The sequence below is a fragment of the Trichosurus vulpecula genome, chromosome 7 (assembly GCF_011100635.1).
Source record: "Trichosurus vulpecula isolate mTriVul1 chromosome 7, mTriVul1.pri, whole genome shotgun sequence".
Taxonomy (NCBI): domain Eukaryota; kingdom Metazoa; phylum Chordata; class Mammalia; order Diprotodontia; family Phalangeridae; genus Trichosurus; species Trichosurus vulpecula.
Window position 1 is genome coordinate 241534965 of NC_050579.1, and position 22263 is coordinate 241557227.

The window sequence follows — 22263 nt, forward strand, 5'->3', positions numbered from 1 at the left end:
GAGTCGGAGCGGTCTCGGCCTCCCTCTCGGGGCCGGGCCCGTGCCGCCCTCGCCGGCGCCATGTACCGCAGCGGCGGCCGCTCGTCTGTCTCCTCGCATCGGCCTAAGGAGGGCGGCGGCGGCGGGGGTCCCGGCGGCTCCCGCACCAGCCGCAGCGCCGGCTCCTCCTCCTCCTCCACCGGGCCGGTGCGCCGCGCCTCCCCGCCGCCCGCCTCCTCCTCGTCGTCCTCGGCCTCCTCCCGGGCCCCGGGCCGTCGGCCCCGCTCCCCCTCGGGCCACCGCGGCCGCCACGGCTCCCCGTCGCCGCCGCCGCACTCCCTCCGCGGCCGCCGGCGCGGCTCTCCGTCTCCACCCTGGAGCCGCCGCGGGTCCCCGAGCCCACCGCGGGGCCGCCGGGGCTCCCCGCCCTGCCCTCGCCGGGCCTCGCCTTCTCCGACCCGGCCCCGATGCCTCTTCCCGTCGGGCTCCGGCGGCTTCCGCGGCAGCAGCCGCTCGTGCTCCCGCTCCGACTTCGCCCGGGACGGCCGCGGAGACCATCCGGGGGACAGCGGCAGCCGGGTAATCCACCCCCGTGCCCCGCCGCCCCCGGGCTGGGGTCCAGAGCAGGGAGGACCCCCGCGCGCCGGGGTCCCGCTCGGCGCCTCCCGGGCCTGAGCCCGGACGGAGGCAGTGTAGACACCCTTCCGGGCCTAGCCGGGCCCGTAGAATGTGTTACCGTATAACGGGGTCTTCCCCGAGGGATAACGGGAGTGGAGGAGCCCCCGCGGTGATGGAGCGGTGTGGGAAAACTGGCCACACACCTACCCGTTTTCTATTTTTTTCCCCCGAGCCACCTTTCACGTCACTTGTCCGTAGGGCCTGGGCAATGGCAGCGCGGGGCTTTACTTCCCTGAGCAATCCCCCGGAGACTCGCGGCACTGCAGTCCTCTGGGGCTTGGGGGAGACGGCTCGTGCGTGCCGGCCCTCCCAGCAGAAAGGGGAAGAGCGGTGGCCCCCGAGCCTCTCCGCTTTATCCGGCACGAAATTAGCCCTGTTGAGAGCGGGGAGAAGGGAGCAGGAGGGGGGCGAGGCCTCCTTCCCCCCCCACCCCCCCCCCCTTGGAGTTGTGCTTGCTGAGCCACGGACCTCTATTGTAAGAGATCCGTCTGAATCCCAGTGGCAGAACTTCCTTTTCCTCGAGTGGTTCTGTAAGGTGTTGTCCATGTGAAAGGGCATGAGCAGGGCCCCTAGGTTGTCTGTCCTAATAGAGTCTAAGAGTACGGTGTCAGGGTCAGGAGAGGGGAAAAGGTGGAGGGGGGGTGAACCCCTACCTTCAAGGAAATGCTCTCGAAAGCACCTGGGGCTGAGCAAACATCACTGTCATTTTTTTCTCACTCCTGGGAAATGGGAGATTTTTTTTTTCTTGGTACTTTCCGGTTTGACCTCTTATTTCTAACCTCTGTGAACCCCTGCTCATCTTCTCTGTCAAAATTCAGGGAACCTGCCCTTGTGTTCTGTCCCTGCAGAGGCGATCTCCCGGACTGCGTCCTGAATCATCTGTGGAGCAAAGCTTGCGGATCACTGTTGGCAACGACCGATTTTGCCTCGGCTCACCCGACCCCCGGAGGCTTAATGATCGATTGGGGTCTCCAGTGGATAACCTCGGTGACATGGACAGGTAGGATTCTCCCAAAGCCCAGGGTGACGACAGTGACTTGTAATTTTAGACGGGAGGCTCTTCACTGCTGAAGTTCTTGTGCTTTTGAAGCACTGAAGTTTGGATCCATGTCCAGCACAGAGTGTAATAGGCCTAGAGGGTTGGAAGGCCTCCAGGAAGGAAGGGTACTGATAAAGACTGTGATGCTTGAGAAGTCTATTTGGGTAAAAATTTGGAAGGTTGATTGAATATGATCAAAGTCTGTAAGATCAGGTAAAGATTGGATAATGTGACTAAATGTCCTTATTCAACAAATCCTGGAATACTGAACTAAAGCGCTCTTCTTAAAAAGTTTTTGGACTAACCATATAAACAAAATATAGATTCATAGGAGGTTAAACTAATGGGTAAAAAATCATAGCACATTTAAAGGGAAGTTAGATGTTAAGAGTTCCTCTTTAACTTACGATGATGCTAAAATGGGAATAGCTGTCCTCCAGTCCATTGGTTATTGGTAACCACCTTCTGACACAGACATAATTTAGACACGATTGGTCTGGCCCATTATGGCATTAAATTCTAATTTTGCTGCAACCAAATGTTTTATGAAAAACTTAACATTGAGCAACAATTCAAAAAAGCTAGCTTAATAACTTTGCATTAATTTAATTAATCTTTTCGAAGAAATATCAACATTGTTTCTGTTGCTCTATCAGAATTTTTTGTTCCTTAATTCTCACTAACTTTTCCTAATATGATCGTTGTGTGAGGTCCATTCTTTTGGTTCTGCTTTTTTTCACTTTTTGTTATTTAGACATTTATAGGCCTTTGCAGATTTCCTTTTATTTCAAATGCTTGCTGATCTTAATTGCATTGCGTTATTCTTTTTTATCAACATGCTGCGTTTTAGCCATTCCTTTACTTTGGAACATGTAGGTTGGTTTTTTTTTAATTACATATAATTTCACTATGAAAATCTTTTAAGAAATGGCTCTTTTGCTTTTGATAACACTTTCAGGGTATATCCCCAACAATGGAATTACTGGTAGAAAAAGTATGATGATTTTTCTAACTTTTACTGTGTACTTTCAGTTTCTCTCCAAAAAGATTCTACAAGTTCCGTCAGTACTAAGTGTGCCATTTTCTATATAACCCTGTCATCACTGAGTTTTATTGCTTTTAATTATTCTTGCCAATGTGAATGGTTATAAAGTGGTATTGCAAAGTTTTTTTAATTTTAGTTTCTTTGACTTTTAGTGGGATTGAGCTATGTTAAAAGCTGATTATTAACAATGTGTTTCTTCTTTTGAAATCCTTCGGCCATGTATCTTTTATGGATAGAGTTAACATTGTGCTTGGTTATATGAAAATAAATTTTTATAACAGATAATTAAAAGAAAATAAAAGATAGCATCTTGAGGAAATATTTACATCAAATATAACAGCTAAAAACTTGACATGTTAAGTATGTAAGGAACTGTATTGAAACTATTAGGTGTTGAAGAAAGGGAAATATATTTCGGAGAGAACTAAATTTAGATTTGGCATTAGTTCCCAAGTCTGCAGGAAAAGGGCTACAATTATACAAGGAAAGTAACCATTTTGGAGCTTGCTTTTCTCAACTTCCCTTGAATTATATAAGCTTGAAGATTGTGACAATGTCTGTTTTGGTCCATTCCCAGCACGTTGTGGAAAGTGTACAAATTGGTTGGCAGTAAGTGTGAATTTGCTCTCAGATGGAGAATGTATCTGTACATTAATGCATAGAGCACATGAAGTGGGGAGGAGGGTATTGGGCACAAATGTGAAGCAAGGATGAGAGGAACATAGTTGCCCCTAAATACCATTCACCTCAAAGCATCACTTAAAGTGGGCAAACTAAAATGAGGGAAGATAAAAATGTACATGGCTCTGTAGCTTTGAAGCCTTTGGTCTGGAGTCGTAGCTTCAGTGTATGTGAATAAGCCACACATAGAAGGCATTTATATTCACTCTTCCTAGCTGCTTCTGTTTCAGAAAGTGAAAGGTCAGCTTAGGTAAGTCAAGATACATGCTGATTCTCTTACATACTGTGCACTGGAGGTGATTTGCTTACTTTTTGTTGTTTACCAGAATATCACCCTTCCATTATAATGTACTAATCCAAGGCCCTGTTTTTAAAATAAATAAATTCGGTCCTGCTTTTTAGGGAAAGGTGAAAAGAACAAGAAGTTCCACAAGGCTCTTCTCTATCCTTTTTTACCCCCATCCAACCCGTGTTTTTATACAGTTGTGACTTCTTCCTGTTCAGTTCCTGTACATTGCTCATTGAGACTAATTACCAAGGCTTGTGTTATCTTTGGAATGTCCTTTGGCAGTGAGCCAATTTTAGCTGGTGGTGGTGCTGAGAGGAGCTATTCCCCCCAACACTTGGGTATAAATGAATTCTTTACAAATAACTTGAGGTTCCCTTCTTTTACTCAATGTCTTTATTAAATCACATCAGTCAGCCATTATTAAATCCCTGTAAGGTGCCAGGGATACAAAGAAAAAAACCCTATTCTTAAAGTGCTTACATTCTGGAAGGAAGCAACACATACATGTGAAAGTATATACAGAATAAATGCCAAAGTAGTTAAGGACAGTACTGGCAGTGGGGGAAGATCAGGTAAGGCTTTATGTAGAAGATGAAGCTTGAACTTCATCTTGAAGGAAGGGAGGGATTTTAAGAGTTGGATGTGAAAGGGAAACATTTTAGGCATAGAGGATGGCCAGTGCAAAGGTGTGGAAATTAGAGAAAGAGCACCTTGTGTGTGAAACAGAGAGAAGGTGAGTTTGGCTGGATAGTAATGCACAGAGGTTTGGAAAGGACTGGTGAGCCTAGAAGGTAAGTTGAGGCCAAGCTGTGAAAGCTGTGAATTTCATGTCATGGTAGATTTACCTGGATGATCATTTCTATCCTGCTGAGTACATTTCTGTTTAGGATAGCAATTTCCTCTTGGCATATGTGCTCTGACTGGTTGTGCCGAATGAATACATTGTCTATGGGGGAACCAGCCTGGTTCTAACAGGAATTCTCTGCTGTCATGGTACCTCTAATACAACTTCCATTCATGGAACTTATTTCAGTATCTCTCATACTTAATTTTCATTCTTCTTCCTTCAAAGTAGGCTGGGGGGCAGCCAGGTGGTGCAGTGAGTAGAGCACCGGCCCTGGAGTCAAGAGGACCTGAGTTCAAATGCGGCCTCAGACACTTAACACGCTTACTAGCTGTGTGACCTTGGGCAAATCACTTATCCCCAATTGCCCTGCCCTCCCCCTCCAAAAAAAAACCAAAAACAAAGTAGGCTAGGGCCAGTGCTTTTTTGCCTTGCTTTTGCCAGGCTTGGAGAAAGGAATTTCCCAGAGTTCCATAGTAAATCAGTGGTTAAGAATGGGGACTCCCAACTAGACCATTTTTCTAACATCCAGACCCTGCCAAACCTTGCAAAGGATACCCTTTCCAGAACTGAGTCTGATAGCAAAAGCTAAAAAATTTTTAGAGCTTTCTGAGACTTTATGATCACTGTCTTCTTTTGAGGTTATTTGGCTTGTTGAGCCTTGTTTGGGAAAAGAGACTTGTAAGTTTCTGAACGATCTAATTTTGATATGTGTGTTCATTTAACATGTTACTCCTTCCAGTATTTCTTCACCTTGTTGAGATGAAATCTGAGATCTTATGACTGGATTCCAGCTTTCTGGGAATTACCTTTCTCCATCTAGATTGACAATACTTTGTGCTGACACCTCTTCCAAGAAATAGCTTCCTTTACCATCGAAGATTTTCAGAAGAAGGCTGGCTGTCCCTTTCTCAGGAATGTCGTAGAAAGGATTTCTGTTTAGGTATAGGTTGGACGAGAAGACTTCTGAAATTGCTTCCAGCTCTGAGATTCTATAATAGGATAGGGCACTAAGAGTCTACATCAGTTGGTAGTTGCATAGCACCGTCTTGTGTTCTGGGTCTGACTAGGATCTAGCCTTGGCAGCACAAATGAATTTGTCAAATCCATACACTACACTGGGATTTGTATCACCTACTATACCTCCAACCTTTCCCAATACAGGGAAGAGGTAGGAATAGGAACATTTCTTCCCTGATAGTTTTATTTTCACCTTCTTCTGGAAAGATAAACTTTATCCTGGACAGCTTTTCATAGGGTTGTTAATCAGTGTTATTCAGGTCTAGACCTGTAGAGGAATTCGTGCCTAGTAAATACAAAATCAGTAGTAGAAACTGCAGAAGGCACCAATAATGATTATCCTAATTTTAGGATACTGTCTCCTTGGATCTGAGTGAGAAGTAAGCACTTTATTTTTTGTGGTTTTTTTAAAATGTAGATTTCTAAAGTTTCATGCTTTTGAAGTGCCAGAGGGTCTTTATATTTTACTCCTTACCTCAAAAGACTCTTCCTTTCTTCAAATGTAAGCTGCCCTTGGAAATCTGTCCTGACTTGGGTAGTGTGACATTGATGTTTGGGGTATTTGACAGCCTCTTTAGGAAGTGCATATCAGTATTGAGGAAAGAACACTTTGTGTGATGAGTGCTTTCTGGGATTCCCAGAGTAGGTTAGAATGGTTTGTAACCATGCTTTGTAATCAGAAGCTGGGATATAGCCAGGATAGAGGTTTAATCTAGTTTCTGTTTCCTCCATACCTGAAACTCCCTTCCCTTTTCACTTCTTTGAGGTAAAAATGTGATGAGCCAGAATTTCACTTATACTATCCTCACCTGAAGAATAGCCTACTATTTTATGAGCATTCAAACAGGGCAGAAGAAAACTGACAGGAGAGACCAGAGGATCTTTGAAACTTGGAAGCCTGCACTATGATACATAGATGAGATGTCTAAATGTTCCTGGGAAAGTCATGTTGATGCTAGTGGAAATAACTGAGTAGCTAACTTTCCTTAAAATGGCTATTCCATGGCACCAGATATGTGTTCTTACCTATTTTTTAACCTTTCTATAATATTATAGTCTGCCTTTTGGAATGCGCTGAGTAGTCCCAGAAGCATTTGTCTTTAATCTCTTCTGTCCTTACTGTCTTGAAATCCATTATATCCAGTGATTCCTCTCTGTTTTCTTCAGGGATGATCTGGCTGATGGTCCTATCTTCACACATAGTTCCCAGTGCTCCCGGGGCCTTGAGCGCTACACCACCCGGGAAGAAGGGCCTCTTAGCCCTTTTCTGGGGCGACTTGACGAGGACTACAGGACAAGAGAGGCCTTTCTCCATAGGTCTGACTATAATACCCATGTTAGCCGTCATGATGATCTCCTTCGAGACAGAGACAAACTCAAAGTCTCCTACTCTGTTCGATCTGAGGAAAGAAGCCGGGAAGCCAAACGGTCCCGCTACGATGACAGTGAGAAGCTGCATAGTTTGGGTGGGGACCACTCTAACTATGTCTCAGGTGCTCGAAACTACCGACAGCGAAGGCACAGCCCAAACTCCCGGTTCATGGACCCTGAGTTCCGGGAGCTAGACCTTGCCAGGAGAAAACGGGAGGAAGAGGAAGAGAGGAACAGGAGCTTGGGTCAGGATCTGGTCGGGGTGGATAGCAGCAGCAGCAGCAGTTGTACCATCTCTGGAGTATCAGGGTCAGAGCCAGGATATACGGTGCATCGACCAGAGGATGTGCCTATGATGCCCAAGAAGTCCATTCTGAAGAAGCGAATAGAAGTAGATGTGGAACCTCTGCAGGTCTGAATCCTATTTCTGTTTTTCATCTGCCCAGTCCCTCCTTTTCCCTCAGCCAGTCTGGGTCCATTTTTCTGTTATTGTTAAATTTTGGTTTTGATATATCTTTGGGTGTTTTCCTAAAGGGCTCCTCTGAGCTCTTTTTGCTGTGTTTGTTTTATTGTTCAGCCAAAATGTATATATTGAGAGATGGCAAAGGTTTTCTTAAATAGGAGGAGTTCCATCCGAGTCACTCCTAGGGATCTGTGGTATTAGTAGCACATCAGTGATTAAGCATCTAGCTCTTTCTGTTTGTAAAAGGACCTACAAGTAGTTGACATTGGAGAGAACTAACAGGAACCTGTCAGACCTGCAAGATTGAGTATTATATCCCTGTGAGCCTGGGACCAATCTACTGTGTTCTTTGTTTTCCCTTTTCAGAACACCCTCTTCTATTCCCTTCCTATACCTGCGTAAGGATAATTTTTTTTCATCTGTACTTACTTTCTCCAACTGACTTAGTAAGAACAAATGCATTTTATTTTTTGTTTTTGATTTTGTATTTATTATTTTTGACAGATGAACTTAGCATGAGCACTTCTATATAAAAAGAACATAAAGAGAGTTGTATGTGAAACTAGCTTTTATAATGTTGTAGGTGAACAAATGCATTTTAAATAGGATCCTGCTATGGATCTACTTGGAGGCTAAATCGATGGTATTTTTCTTTGCAGATGGAGAGTTTTTCCAGCGGTACCAGCTCTGGCCAAGAACTTCCTCTCATTTCTGGCCACCCATCTCTTCCCCCAAGCAGTGTTACAGCCCCTTTTACTTCAGAAGTTGAAAACAACAAAGTAGCCATGTCAGAGACTGCATTGAAGGAACCCCAAGAATCCTATCAGTGGGGTCCTCTTTCTGGGCTACCTAAGGATACTAGCCCCCTCAGAGAGAAGTTTGGAAGTTTTCTAAGCCACAAGGAGAAAATAGATGGGAAGGCTGAGTGTGGTGAGCGGCACACAGATTTTTTGTTGCCCCATGAGAGAGCCAGCCAAGATGGCAGTGGTTTTTCCCGAATTCTGGGTATGTTGGCAGACCCTACCAGTGCCCAAGAAAAGAGGCGACGTAGCTTCCCCGATATAGAGGATGAGGAGAAGTTTCTCTATGGGAATGAAGAGGAGGACTTAAAGCCAGAATCCCCACCAGAGTCCCTTGGAAGTCTTGGGAGTGAAGTTCGGAGAGAGAGAGCAAACTCCTCTCCCTCCCCGTCTTCAGCTCTGAAACTAGATGCTCGAGAGGAAACCAATCCAGAATATGCCAAAATCCATAACTTACTTAAGACCATAGGGCTGGATATTGGGGTGGCAGAGATTAGCAAGTTGGCTGTGCGCACCCAGGAACGACTGCATGGAAAGAAGTTGTCCTCACACTCCTCAGCTGATCGACGCTCAGTAGATCGACGTTCTTTATCTGATCGGAGCTCTTCAGACTCACATAGGCTGGAAAGCAGGGAGGCACGGCGGAGCGATACTCGTTCCCCTGAGGTGTCCCGGCCGCATGCAGTCTCTCCTGTGGATCCTTATCTGAGGGCAAAGAACAGCTCCCCATTTCTCAAGTCTGACCATCCTATGAGCCAGATGCCAGGACCAGAAGTGGCCAGCGGTGGGCCCCGATCATCTGCCATCAGATGTCTGATTCCCTCAGCCCCAGCTCCCCCAATTAGACTACCACCACACTGTACTTCCTCTGTGACCCAGTTTCAGATTCCTACTAATACTCAGTTCTCTGCAGCTCCGATCCCCCCAAACTACCAGACACCTGCTATGCCTCCTTCCACCTTTGATGCCTATAGACACTACATGGCATATGCAGTTTCTGCCTGGCCCATGTACCCTTCTCCCCAGCAACCTGGCCATCCACTGACTGATCCCCACAGACTTATGCCTATCACTAAACAAGTCACCCCTAGCCGCCCCAACCTTCGTGTAATCCCCACTGTGACCTCTGCTGAAGCCAAGAGGGATGAATCACTGCTAGTTCCCATCCCTGTCATCAACAACTCTACCAAGGTGCCAGTTCGACTACCCATTCCACCACTTATGAGATACAATCCAGAAAAGATCTCAGATGAGAAGAACCGGGCTTCCCAGAAGCAGAAGGTGAAGATTAGCCTTGTGGTTGAATATCGTGAATTTGGGTCCTTTGTTTTAGGCCGTGGTTGCCAGCTCAGGGGGCACCAAGTTTGTTTTTGTTTTCTTCAGGGTATGGGAGTTGTGGTCAGGCACCGGTTTCTTCAGATGCTGTAGGAATTATAATCCTGTCCCAGGCAAGTGTGCCTGTCCCCCCAGATTTCCTCATGTGTTGCTCCTTAGGGTGATCGGTCCTTCCATGGTGTGATTCTGGATCCAACCTTGGGAGGACAGTTGTCTTTTCAACTGACGTTCTGACTTCCTTATCCAAAGCCAAGGTCTTGATTCACGTTGTTGGGCTTTTATGGTATTGAATGCAGAATGTTTTGGAGTGGAAGTCTTAAACAGGTCATGCCTTTATTAGAAGCTTTCCGGCTAAGGGGGTGGGCAGTAGTTACGGATCTTTGTGCCTCATTCTAGTGAGTTTTGAACAGTGATCACAGGAAATAGATGTGGCTTGTGAAACATAAGCTCTGCTGTTTCTGCTTTTTCCAGCTGTCCTTACAGGGAGTAAGTACCAGGAGTGATGGCCTCATAATGGTACCTCACATTTGGGTAGCTCTTTAAAGTTTGCAAAGCACTCACATATGTTCTTATTTGATAATGACCCTTTGGGTTCCCAGTCCATGGGAGGAGAGTTGTATAGATGTAGAAAACCTTAGGAAATTTGAAGCCATGGAAGAAACCTTTCAGCATTTTGTTTTTGGGGGAAGTTTATTTTGTTTTGTTTTTTGGCTTGCTCATTTTTCTCTGTGGTGGGGGGAAGGGGCTTAGAAATTATAAATGTTTAGGACAACTGAAATATATGCAATATAACTTGAATGCCATTTGCAGATCTTTATGGATCTAAAATAATTTTGTTAGGTTTGGAATATTTATGTGTGTATGTGTGTGTTTGTGTGTGTGTATATACACATACATGTATATATATATTTATACTGGATTTGTTTTTTTTTTAATTTGTATATTTTGAGATATGGAGACATTGGGAAAAGAACAGAAAATCAGGGTGTCTTACCCCCTTTTTTGTTTTCTTAGCCTTTATATTTCTGTGCCTAGGTATTACAAGCTAGGTAGAGACAGCTAGGTGGTGGTGTAGAGCACTAGATTTGGAGTTAGGAAATCATGAAGACCTGAGTCTAGATTTGGTCTCAGACACTCGCTGTGTGAATCTTCCAAATCACTCCCATCTCTCTCAGCCTCATTGTGTCACAGGTAAAATAACAGCAGCTGGAGAACATGATAATGTTGTTGGGAGAATCACGTGAGATGTTTGTAAAATGCTTTGCAATACTTAAATAGCTATAGAAATATCACTTGTTGTTAGTCTATGTTCTTTGGCTCCTGAAGTGGAGGCTGGTGGCGTCTACGGAGACAGAACCTAAAAACACTCAGAGCCAGCTCTCAGTAACTGCTTCTTTTCCCACAGTCCTGTGTATAAGCCCTAGACCCAAGGCCAATGAATGCAAGGACTTCACTTTGGTCTCTGAAGTTCAGAAATCACTCAAACCCATTGGTCTGTTCTCTCGGCCCAGAAACACCATCTGCCATGCCCTTCACGTGGACTTCTATTGGATCTAACTTCCTAACTTAGAAAGGGACTTACTGGGAGTGATCAGTACTTCCTCAAATAGTGTAGCTGACTGAATAAATGATGTCTGGAGGGAGGAGGGAAGAGAAAGGTATGAGTTTTTTCTGACCACTTTATTAAAATAAAAATTAATTCAGGTATGAGCCCAAAGATACTGGATTCATCTCCAAGCAAGCATATTTATCTCTTTGAGATTGTCAAGTATGAGAACTTTTGGGGAAGGGATGTTAGTAATATAGATGGAGTCTGTTGCTGGAAGTGAGAGGAAGCACCATACCCTTCTGTACCCTACAGGTTATAGAAGAGAGGGAAAAACTGAGGAGTGACCGGGATGCACGGCAGAAGAAGATGTACTATCTCAGGACTGAGCTGGATCGGCTTCATAAGCAGCAAGGTATTGCTCCTTGCCCTAGAATGAAGCTGTTCCTGTGAGCCAGGCCCTTATCCCAGTTTGAGAAGGAAAGCCAGTTGGAAAGCATTTAGGGAGAGTCTAGGACAATGGATTTGTTGCCCCTGGGGCCTGAGTTATACAGTCATTCCTTCCTCTACCTTAGAAACTTGAATTCTTAGCCACGTAGGAGAGGTAGGGACTTTTGCTCTAACATCAGTACTGGAATCTGACAGTTTCATTGCTGCAGTGGTGTGGGAGAAGAGTGGGTAAGAGTTTCAGTGAGGTTCTCAGTATCCCTGTCTGGGTTTGGAATAAGTGACTGAATAAGAGTAGAGGAGGCTCATTATTACCTCTGCAAGAACCATTCTCATGGGTAAGAAATACACCTGAGTGATTGGGAAAAGAAGACTATTTCTAGGCCTAAAAAATGTAGTGGGGAAAGGAGAGAATCTGGAATTTTGTTTCAAAATTCCAAAATGGCCCTCTGGATCAAGTTAAATGAGACATGAGCAAGAATACCTTTTCTGGTTTAAAGACCTATTTAGCTATCTTGTTTCAGACCACCCAGTCTCAGGAAGAATTTTAGATTGAGTTATCATCATCATCATTGTCATCATCATCGTCATCATCAGATGTAGTCATGAAATAGAAAAGGCCACCAGAGATTATGTGGTCCCTTCATCTATCTCCAGTTAGGATTTACTTAAAGTAAATGATTACCTATTCTGCTCTTTAAACCTTGGGAAAAAATTCTACAGCCTGTTAGTTCTAGTTTGTTGTTTTTTTCTTCCCATTATTGTTGAAATAATAGCATACGCTCTTAACTGACTTTCCATATGATGCTTTCTGCTGCTGTCTCACCAGGAGAGATGCTCCGTAAGAAACGGCGGGAGAAAGATGGCCACAAAGACCCACTCCTGGTGGAGGTGAGCCGACTGCAGGACAACATCATGAAGGACATGGCAGAGCTGCGGCGTGAGGCAGAGGCAGCAGAAAAGAAACAGTCTGAGCTGGACAAAGTGGCTCAGATCCTGGGGATCAACATCTTTGATAAAACCCCAAAGCCTTCTAATGATAGCAAAGAGTCGTCAGAGAAGTCTGGGAAGGCTGAGAAATCCAAGAGCCCAGAAAAAGTGTCTCCATCCTCTAACAACTCTTCTTCCTCCTCCTCTTCCTCCTCTTCTTCCTCTAGCAAGGTAATGTCTGAACTCAGATATTGATAAGGAGAGTGTCTTGGGACTCATCAGACCTAATCATCTGTACCTAGGTCAAGGCCTGGCAGAGCAGGGGATGTGTGTACTTTTCAAATGCAGTCACTTGTGTGTTGTCAGCCCCCTTATTTAGGGACTGGTTATTTCCCCAGAACTTACTGGAGTTGATAAGTGTTTTCCTGGTGGTACCTTATGCTAACGGTTGAGAAAGAAGCGTCAGTCTGGAGGTGGTGTGGTCCGTGATAGAGATTGGGACAGTGTGCAGAAAACCATGAGTTGCATTTTAGGCCAGGTTGAGAGGGCAGGTTTTTTTCCCTTTTAAAAGAATAGCATCTTTTCACCCTCTGTGGTGAATGTGCTTATTTTTCTTGAAGGAACTCTTTTGGGTTTGACTACAGAGTAGGTTTCTGGATTTCTACTGGCAGTTTTCTCTGTTTTATGACTTAATATTTTTTTGGGGGGCTGAGTTGTTTCTCTGGACCTTGGAGACTTAAAGGAAAGTCTATATATGACCTCGTCTGAAGCTTAATACCCAGATGACTCAGGCCACACATAATTTTATGTTATTTCCTAGCCTGTTTGGCCTAGGAGGAATGAATTTTAGTCTCCCCATGTCCTTTTAGCACAACTACAGGGAGCTGTGGTTCCTATTGCCTGCATCACTGTGAGGAGAGGAGCTCTGAAGGGAAGGAGTACTGAGGTCTTGATCCTTTGAAGCTGGCACATAGGTTATGATGACTGCCTTTCTCAGATCCTGAGGCGCTCTGTCATCTTGACTGGCCTTGGAGCCTGTGAGTCCTCAGTCTGAGCTGGCAGGGTTGTGAGTAGACGACGCATCTGGACTAATCCTGCAGTCTGATTTTCCTCTTCCTAGTGAGGAACTTCTGCCCTGTCCATATCCTTTTTGCCCTTGCGATTTCTCCTCTATATAACTTTGTGTATTGATTGAAGGTTAATGTTCTTAGTATAGTGATTCCCATACGGAATGACAGAAATATTTAGCATTTGCCTTTGAATCTCCAACACTTTCTATTTCCTCATAATGCCCACTTTGCAGCTCATCTCCCATATCCCAAGTTATACTTTTGTATCCCCTCCCCCCACACCACCTTCCATTTCTTTAGTGCTTTGCTCCCAACTAAAGTATTTTAATGTGGTGGTGAAATTAGTTTATGAAGGAAGATTTAACGGGTTACCCCAAGGGGTTGTATTTTAAAAACAAATACGGATTAGACTGAAGGAATAGATATCTAATGGTGGAATTTCTACTTTTGGAGGTAGAGGTGCATTCCCAGAGCCTTTCACATCATAGTCTGAAGGTAATCACCTATTTTACCTATGCACGGTGCTTAGGCCTTCTCTTAAGCTTTTCAAAGAAGAAATGAAATGAGTGCTATACTTCCTAAGAAATATTCTTTTGGTGCATTTCATCTCAGCGACTCCTGTGACTTGGTGTTTGTGGTGAAGTGAAACCGTGAAGTATCAGTGACTGTGTCTTAGAGCCAGTCTTCTCTAGGTTCCCTTCTCTTTCCTGAAGATCTAACCAATGGGGAGAGCTTGTATCCTGGAGGTACAGTCGTATGGAGCCTGTGAAACCTGAAGTGAGAGCACTTTGTTTGAATTGTCCCTAGCATGGCTGGAGTTGGTTAAATTCTGAGCTCTACTATTTGAAAAACTTTTTTCCCCCTGTAGGAGTCAAAGTCGAATAATGAGAAGTCTCATGCCAAGAGCCCCAAGCCCACAGATACCTCATCCCAGCCCTCAGTCAAGCATTCTTCCCAGCTGGCTACTGTGTATGAATATTATGATGCTGGAAACCACTGGTGCAGAGATTGCAACACTATTTGTGGGACCATGTTTGATTTCTTTACTCACATGCATAAGAAGAAGCATAGACAGGTAGGTGTCCTGGCCTCTCTCCTCTCTTCCTTCCCTTCCCCCCAAACCTCTGTATCTCCTTCCACATCTCAAACTGTCTGACAAGTGAAAAGTTCTCATGTGGGCAGGAGCCCTAATTCAAAGAGCCAAGCAACCCCTTCGAAGGAGACACCATTCCCACAGCTCAGTCTAGGGGTCCTGGCTGTACCTAGACACCATAATAAGTGTAAGTGGAGCTTTTGTCTCTTGATTCCTTGAGTACCTGATTTTTTTTGAGTTTCACTTCATCCATTGCTGGCCGCTTGCTCTAACATTTGTTTACCTTTTTCACAGGTGATTTCCGTTTTAACCATTTGGCAGATGGGGTGGGGGGAGGGTTGCTGGAGCCTATGGCCTCAGGTGGGAGAGAAAATGAGAGGAAAGGTGTATCCTTGAGTTATTAGTGCTGTTGTGTGAGCACTTCTGCCTCTTGCAAATAGACATTGGATCCCTACAACAGACCTTGGGCTTCGAAGATCCAGAGTGAGGCCAAGCAAGACACCACAAAGCGCGTTGATAAAATAACAGTCCCTGCCAAAGGTATGAATCCTTCTTTACTTAACTCATTTTTCAGCCAGTTGGTGGAAGATTCCTTGGGCTATGATAGTAGGAGGCACTAGGATTCTTCTAAGAGAAACAGCAAAGGATAGAAGTAGGGTGAATGGTGTCCTCATGATCAAGATCAGGCTTGAGCTGGGCTCTCTTATTGGCTCTCTTATTTACCATCCTCTTACTCAGTATTTTTTTTTAAATTTGAAACTCAGTGAACTTAGAAAAGTCAGCGAGATAATAGTTCATTTTAACTGCTTTTGCTTTTGCAAGAACCAGATTGGGTCTAGATTAGTTGTTAAGAGAGCGAAGTACTTAGAGCAATGGGAAATAAGTTCCTTTGTTCTTGATCTTCCCTTGTTGAAAAGTAATCATCATTTGCCATACTATGGATCTAAAGAATAGACAACTTTAACTGAATAATTTGACATTGAATAACTCATGAGTAATTCAGGTCTGACTGTCTTGTAATACTGTTTGCAAACCTTTTTGGATGCTTAGTGGTAGTTGAGGTTCCAAGAGAATTGGCAACAGAATTATCAAGGGACCATGAAATGCCTTCTTGAGAACTCAGCAACAAATGGCATCAAATGAGCAGGTGACAAAGCTAGTTGTTTTGATTTTCTTGCACGTGGGGTGGGTTTTAGAAGCTTTCATAAAGTCATTGTTCAGAGGAGAGTAGTGATGATTCCACTAACCACTCTTAGGACAAAGCTAGAGTAATTAGGGAATGGTTAAAAAAAATGTGTTCCATTCTTCCTGAAGACAAGGCAAGAAAAACTTGTGAGCATTTCCTTAGGGGTTCTGCTTTTATTTAATCAGTGAGATTTTTAAAAATCTTGGTTGATACAACTGTCATGGGTTCTTCTCCAAGATCTCTTGAAGTTGCCACATAAGCCTACATCCCTAAGATGACACTTTGCTTTTAAGAAGGCCTGTATCAGAAGTATTTAGTGATTTTTTTTTCTGTTGTAAGGGATTTCTAAGAGATTTAGCCTGTGGAACAGCACTCTAGAGCATGGAAAGTAAGGAGATGGGTGACTGAATTAAAAAAAAAAATATTATTTTCTGTATGCCAAGCACTGTGTTAACAAATACGAAAACAAGTCAGTCTTTTACCACAAAGAGCTTATGTTCTAAGAGTAGGGGAAAACAAATATAAGAGCCTGCAGCATCAGGGTGGATAGCAATACCCAGTAATCCAGACAATGTACTAGAAAGTGGAAGACAAGTTTTAGTACTCTAGCGAGTACATTGGCAGGTGGATGGCAAGGTCCAGGTTTCTGTAGGTTTGAAGGATGGGAAGTCCTATGTTCATGATTTAAATTTGAGATGGGGAAGAACAAACCATTGAGAGAGCTCCAAGGGAATAAGATTTTTAACTTAATGTAAGTGAAGAGCTTTGTTCTTTACCATATTGACTCAGAGATGGGTACATGGAACTTCCTTTAGCTGGTGTCATTGTGGGTGTTGTGTGCTCATTTCTTTAACTCTTTATCTGCTTGCTCCAGGCTCTGAATTTCTGATTCCCATCACTGGATATTACTGCCAACTCTGTGAGGAGTTTTTTGGGGATCCAATTTCTGGAGAACAACATGTGAAATGTCATCAGCACAATGAGAAGTATAAGGTTGGTTTCTTGAGTAGCATAGTGTATTACCCCATTTGCTCTAGTGCCTTTTTCTCTAACTTCCTTTGCCACCCCAAATTCACCAACTAAAACCCATAAAGAATTTTAAAGAGTCATTGTTGCATTTTTACCCAAGTAACACTGACTGGTACGACTGCAGATTGGAGCTTTTTGTTTTTTAAAGTTCCACATCAAAAGGGACAACTTCTAGGAAGGTCTCAACCCCCAGAGAGAAAGAGACACTGAGCCTGTCAAGAGAATGTGTACTTCCTTAGAAAGGTAACCTCTGGTTTTCTATACTGGTAACATTATTGTTCAAAACAGTGTCAGGACCAAGGTTTTCTCATTTTCCTAGTAACCCAAACTAGTCATTGAGCCCCTGCCTTTTCTTTTAACAGAAATATGTGGATGAAAACCCGCTGTATGAGGAGCGAAGGAATCTAGATCGTCAGGCAGGTCTGGCTGTAGTCCTAGAGACTGAGCGCCGAAGGCAGAATGAGCTGAAGCGAAAACTGAGTGAGAAGCCAAAGGAGGAAACCGATGAGAAGAAGGCAAAAGTGGTGAAAGAAATGAAGGAAGATGAAGAAAAGCTTTCTGAAGAACTAGATGAACAGCTCTCTGAGACTTGGAACTCCCCAGACAAGCTTGAGAACAAGCGAAAAATGACCATAAAACTCCAGCTGAAAGAAGAGACAAAAGAGTCACAGACATCCTCCTCCTTTGGAAAGTTCAGCTGGAAGAAGTCAGAAAAGGATGATGAAAAAAGTTCTGCAGTAACCCCAAGCATTCCTAAGGAAGAGAATATGGAAACCAACAAGGACAAAGAGGATGGCAAAGCCCAGGCTGGGAAAGTGAAGCCCATTGAGATCAAACTGTCTGGGAAAACTGTCATTGCTCACACCAGTCCCTGGATGCCTGTTGTTGCCACCTCTACCCAGGCCAAAATCCGGCCTAACCTTCCTATCCCCACCACAGTGCTACGCAAGTCTGGCTCAGCTACAGTGAGCAAGCCTGCACCTCTTAACACTTTCTTGTCCATTAAATCCTCAGGTGCCACTGCCAAACCTTTGCCAGTGGTCAAAGAGTCTTCAATTGATCTCCTGCTACCTCCTGACATAATCTCTAAGGCATTTGGTGGGGAAGAGGTGATCTTAAAAAGTTCCCCAGAGGAAAAGACTGTGTTGGCTGAGAAAAATGAGCCAGCTCCCATACCTGAGCAGCTATTGCCTCCGCCTCCCCCACCTCCGCCACCGCCACCATTCCCAGTTACACTTAAGTCAGCTACTGCACCACCTGCCCAGACAAGCACTGGACTGTCTCCAGTCAAGTCAACTCCTACCATATCCCAGATCTTGACCCCTGGTATAGGGGGATCTAATCTCTTGACTCCAGTCTTGCCAGCTTCCATCTTGGCTCCAGTGCACCCTGCTGCCATCCCCTCAGATGAGGTGGCACCTGGGGTGAGTGAGAGTGACCATGACCAGGCTCTGCTGTCTGTGCTGGTTCGTCCTCCACCACCGCTCTCAGGTGTATTCAGTGAACAGGCCAAAAAATTGGAGAAGCGGAATTCATGCCTAGCTACAGCTAATGCCAAGGATTTGTATGACATCTTCTACAGCACTGGTGGTAAAGGGAATCCAGAAAGTAAGTTGGGCAATAGCACATTGTCCAATGGGGAGAGTGGCAACTCCTCTAAAAATGAGAACTCTGATAGTTCTTTCAGCCCTAGGGAGAGTGGTATTCTAAAGGGGATATCCCAGGACAAGGGTTTGGCCAATGTTCCTGTGGACAGCTGTTTGGCCAAGCCCATTGCAAAGACTGTGGGATCCCCAAAACAGCGGACAATTGTAGAACCGAGTTTGGGACTAAAGAATAGAGGCTGCCTACAGCCTCTTACAGGAATGGACTTTGCTTCTACCTGTGTGGCAGATGACCAGGGTAAACCCCAGGAAGACGTCAACACAGAGGCAAATGCTTCAACCATGTTGACCTGTAGTCCTTATGAGAGTGAGACCAGTACAGACATGTGTCTGGAGGGGGAAGCTGACCTCAACTCAGGGGAGCCAGGTCCTCCTGGTGTAGAGGAGCCAGCCCCCCCAATATCAGACATAGCATGTCCTGCCAAGTTGGTAGACACAAGGGACCTTGGAATAGTTGATAGCCAAGTTAAAAGGATTGAAGAGCATTGTGGAAGTGAGTTAGAGGCAGCCCCTGAGCTGGAAGAAGGGAGATTATTACTCTCAGAGGGTGTGGGGAAAGAGAGAATAGGTGACCAGGATGAGGAGCTTCAGACTTCATTATCCATAGTGCAAAGGGACCCCCACAGCCTGAAGGATTCCAGTTTGAAATGTGAAGACAGCTATGTATGGAAGAGAGAAGCCAAACAGACCAACCTGCCAAGGGATGACCAAATTATTAATCAGCCTGAGGAAATGGTGGTAGAACCGGAAGTGAAAGGTCTAGGTGAGGTAATGACAGAACCACATACACAAGCTCAATCTGCTATGGAAATAAGAACAGACTCAGTTCAGTCAGATACTAGATCTGTGTCACAGACCCCACAGTCGACAGGTGTCCAGCATTTTGTCCTAGAATCATCTCTCCAGTCTGTAGTCAGGAGAAACATTTATTTAACAGGTAGCCCACAAGAGCAAGCTGTGCTTGCTGATCCTGAAGAATGTCAGGATGACCAATCCCCTGAACCAGCTAGTAGAACACCTGAGATGAGAGACTTCAAATCAGGGGGAGAAAAGCCAGAGGAAGAGCTGAAGAAAACAACCTGCCAACCAGCTAGTTTGGAAGAGGAGACTGAGAAACCTGAGAACATAGAGATTCCAAAAGGACAAGAGTCAGGATTCACAGAGTTGTCCATTGTCAGTACTGAATTAAGATTGGCAACAGAAAGCAAACCTATAGAAGGCCTTGAAACTACAGATTTAGGGATAGTTTATGCCCCAGGCAATCCAGCTTCTGATTTCTCCATTGGTAAGTTAGAACCAGTCCAAGAGTCCTTGGCTACCCAGTCTGAGAATGTACAAGAAGGGAGATTTTTGTGTTCCACAGGGTCAACTAACCTTACCTCTACTTTTTCTGAGTTTGCTTTTGAACCTCCTGAAACCGTGGTACTTGACCTAGGGACGAAGGATAAACAAAATTCTACGCCCAGAAATGAGAAGATGCCTGAGTCTGATAGTTTGAAAACTCTGCTGGTGTCGACAACTGTTGATGAGGACATGGAAGTAACACATGAACCCTTGGACCTCCAGGCTGAAGGAATGCTGCCTGAGAATACAGAAGAGACTTTCAAGTTAGAGGCTGAGGGGTCACTAGGACTGGAGTCAGATACCATCTGCTCTCCAGGCCTTCGGCCATCTGCCTGCCAGCCAGACCTGGTCAGCTTTGTAATGTCGGTCTCTGAAAAGCAGGAAGAGAAGTTTTGTTCTCTGCCCTCTGAGCCAGGTGATACATCTGAGAGTAGTAGCCTGGATGCAGGCGCACTACAGCCGGAGTTTCATAGTCCCCCCTCTGTGATGGAGACCTTTTCTCAAGTGGACAAAAACAGTACTTTAAGTGCTGCAGAAATGCCAGCCTTAAGTTATCCTGGAAAAGAATGGGTTGTTAGTGCTGCTATAGGCCCTAAGGAAATGCCAACGCAGGAGGAAGGTACAGTTGATGCTACCTAGGACCACACAAAATCTAGTGTTACCAATGTTAGAAATGGAGAGGAGAGGACTTTCAGAGTTACTTGTAAATAAGTTGTACTGGCTTCTTAGAGTTCTGGTATTTAGAGGGTCCAGGAACCGACTGGTCCTCCATTTTGGAGACACCATGTAATGGTGCACTTAGCATCATACAATGAATATTGGTTGAAGTTAGAAAATATACTTCCTTCTCCCTTTCTCAAAAGTACTATATATATACAACATCATCTTCTGTACAGATGTTTAAAAAAAGAATATTTTTTTTCTGTGAATTCTTTTGCCAATTTCTTTTCTCGTACTTTGCCATTAAAATGGATTCTATCTGGCTCAATATGCGGTGTGTTTTTGGTTGTATTTTGGCTTTGATTCTTTGCCAGTTCTTGGATTTGGGGAAAGGAGGGAACTAGGTTTGACTAAAATTTTTTTTTTGCTGTACTCATACCTGGTTCCATTCTGTGGGGATGTTAATGAATCTCCTGTTGGGAAATACCATAAGGCTTGTGGACTTGGGAAATCTTCATGGATAAATGGAGAATAATGGTTCTTAAGTATTCAGCCTAGGTGACTTTGCTTTTGTATTGTTTGAAATGAAGTGTGAGTAGTTCATTTGTTCACTGTCTCTCTTGATCTGTGGCATGTTAATCTCCCCAATTCCCTTGACTATTACCTGTGCTTGAGACCATCCTGTCCACCCACAAACCTGTATGGAAATGGCCTCAGTAAACATGGAAGAAAATCTAGCTGACTCCCTTTTTGGAAGACAACAAATCGGTAAGGCTCATGGCTCGACGCCTGGACCAGACACACTTTGAGGTCACTTACATGATTTTAAATGGCCTTTCATTCATTGTATTGTGATCCAGTAACTTTTTGTGTTAAATCATTTAGCAGCTGATCCTGCATGAAGAGGCTGAAGACCTGAACCTTATCTTGGGATCAGACTCGGTCCTTGTGCCAGGAACCTATGTGTGCCCCTCCCTTCACCTCCTATCCTTTCAGGCCACTTCCACCATAGAGTGGTATTTTGGGTTGTATATTTTGTTAAAAAATAATTAAAGAATACATGTGTTTGGCTTACACAAGTTTAATTGTTTTATTTTTCATTGTAAATCACCTTGGAATAAATATATTGATCAAACATGTTTCATTCTGGATTTTTGTTTGGAAACCAAATACATCTGAACCGCAAAGGAAATGGGACCTTCAAATTACATTGGAAATGACTTTGGTGAACACAGAAGAAAATCTAGCTGGACTCTCAGTGAACAATTCACTCCCTTACCCCCAGAGCCTGAAATTGCTAATCATATTTTCACAGGAACTATTAACACAGTATCTAGCTTTTAGTAGAATGATCAATATATGGGAAGTTGTAAGACAAATACATGGGCTGGGATCATCAGGTAGTTCCAAGTTTCAATTGGTCAATGTACCTTACCTCAGGACTGAAATCACAGGGCCCATGACCCTGATGTGGAGTGCTTCTGGAAAATAGGGCTCTTACCCTTGATTTCCTTGATTGCTGCTAACTCTTGCCCTTGTTTGGAACCTGACAAATTAGCCTTCAGGATATCCACTTAATAGAATAATCCATAAATTACTATGTATATAATCTATGTGACCATATATAATACATATCTCCTACATACATGTACACACATACATCCTACAAAGCAAACACCAGACTTCTCGTAGCCTGGGGTTGCCATTTTATGGGCCTTTTTACTCATTTAAAGATAATGGTTTCCTTCCT

General features: G+C 44.2%; 1 protein-coding gene across 1 annotated transcript; it reads left to right on the forward strand.

Moving 5' to 3' along the window:
* The first annotated feature begins 60 nt into the window (after nt 1-60).
* Nucleotides 61-21652, forward strand: ZNF318 (zinc finger protein 318). The gene is made up of 10 exons (XM_036766186.1): nt 61-558; nt 1506-1657; nt 6743-7358; nt 8069-9490; nt 11406-11505; nt 12367-12698; nt 14406-14612; nt 15071-15170; nt 16691-16809; nt 17208-21652. The coding sequence occupies exons 1-10, from the start codon at nt 61-63 to the stop codon at nt 20490-20492; spliced, it is 6831 nt and encodes a 2276-aa protein (XP_036622081.1). The 3' UTR covers nt 20493-21652.
* The last annotated feature ends 611 nt before the right edge of the window (nt 21653-22263 follow it).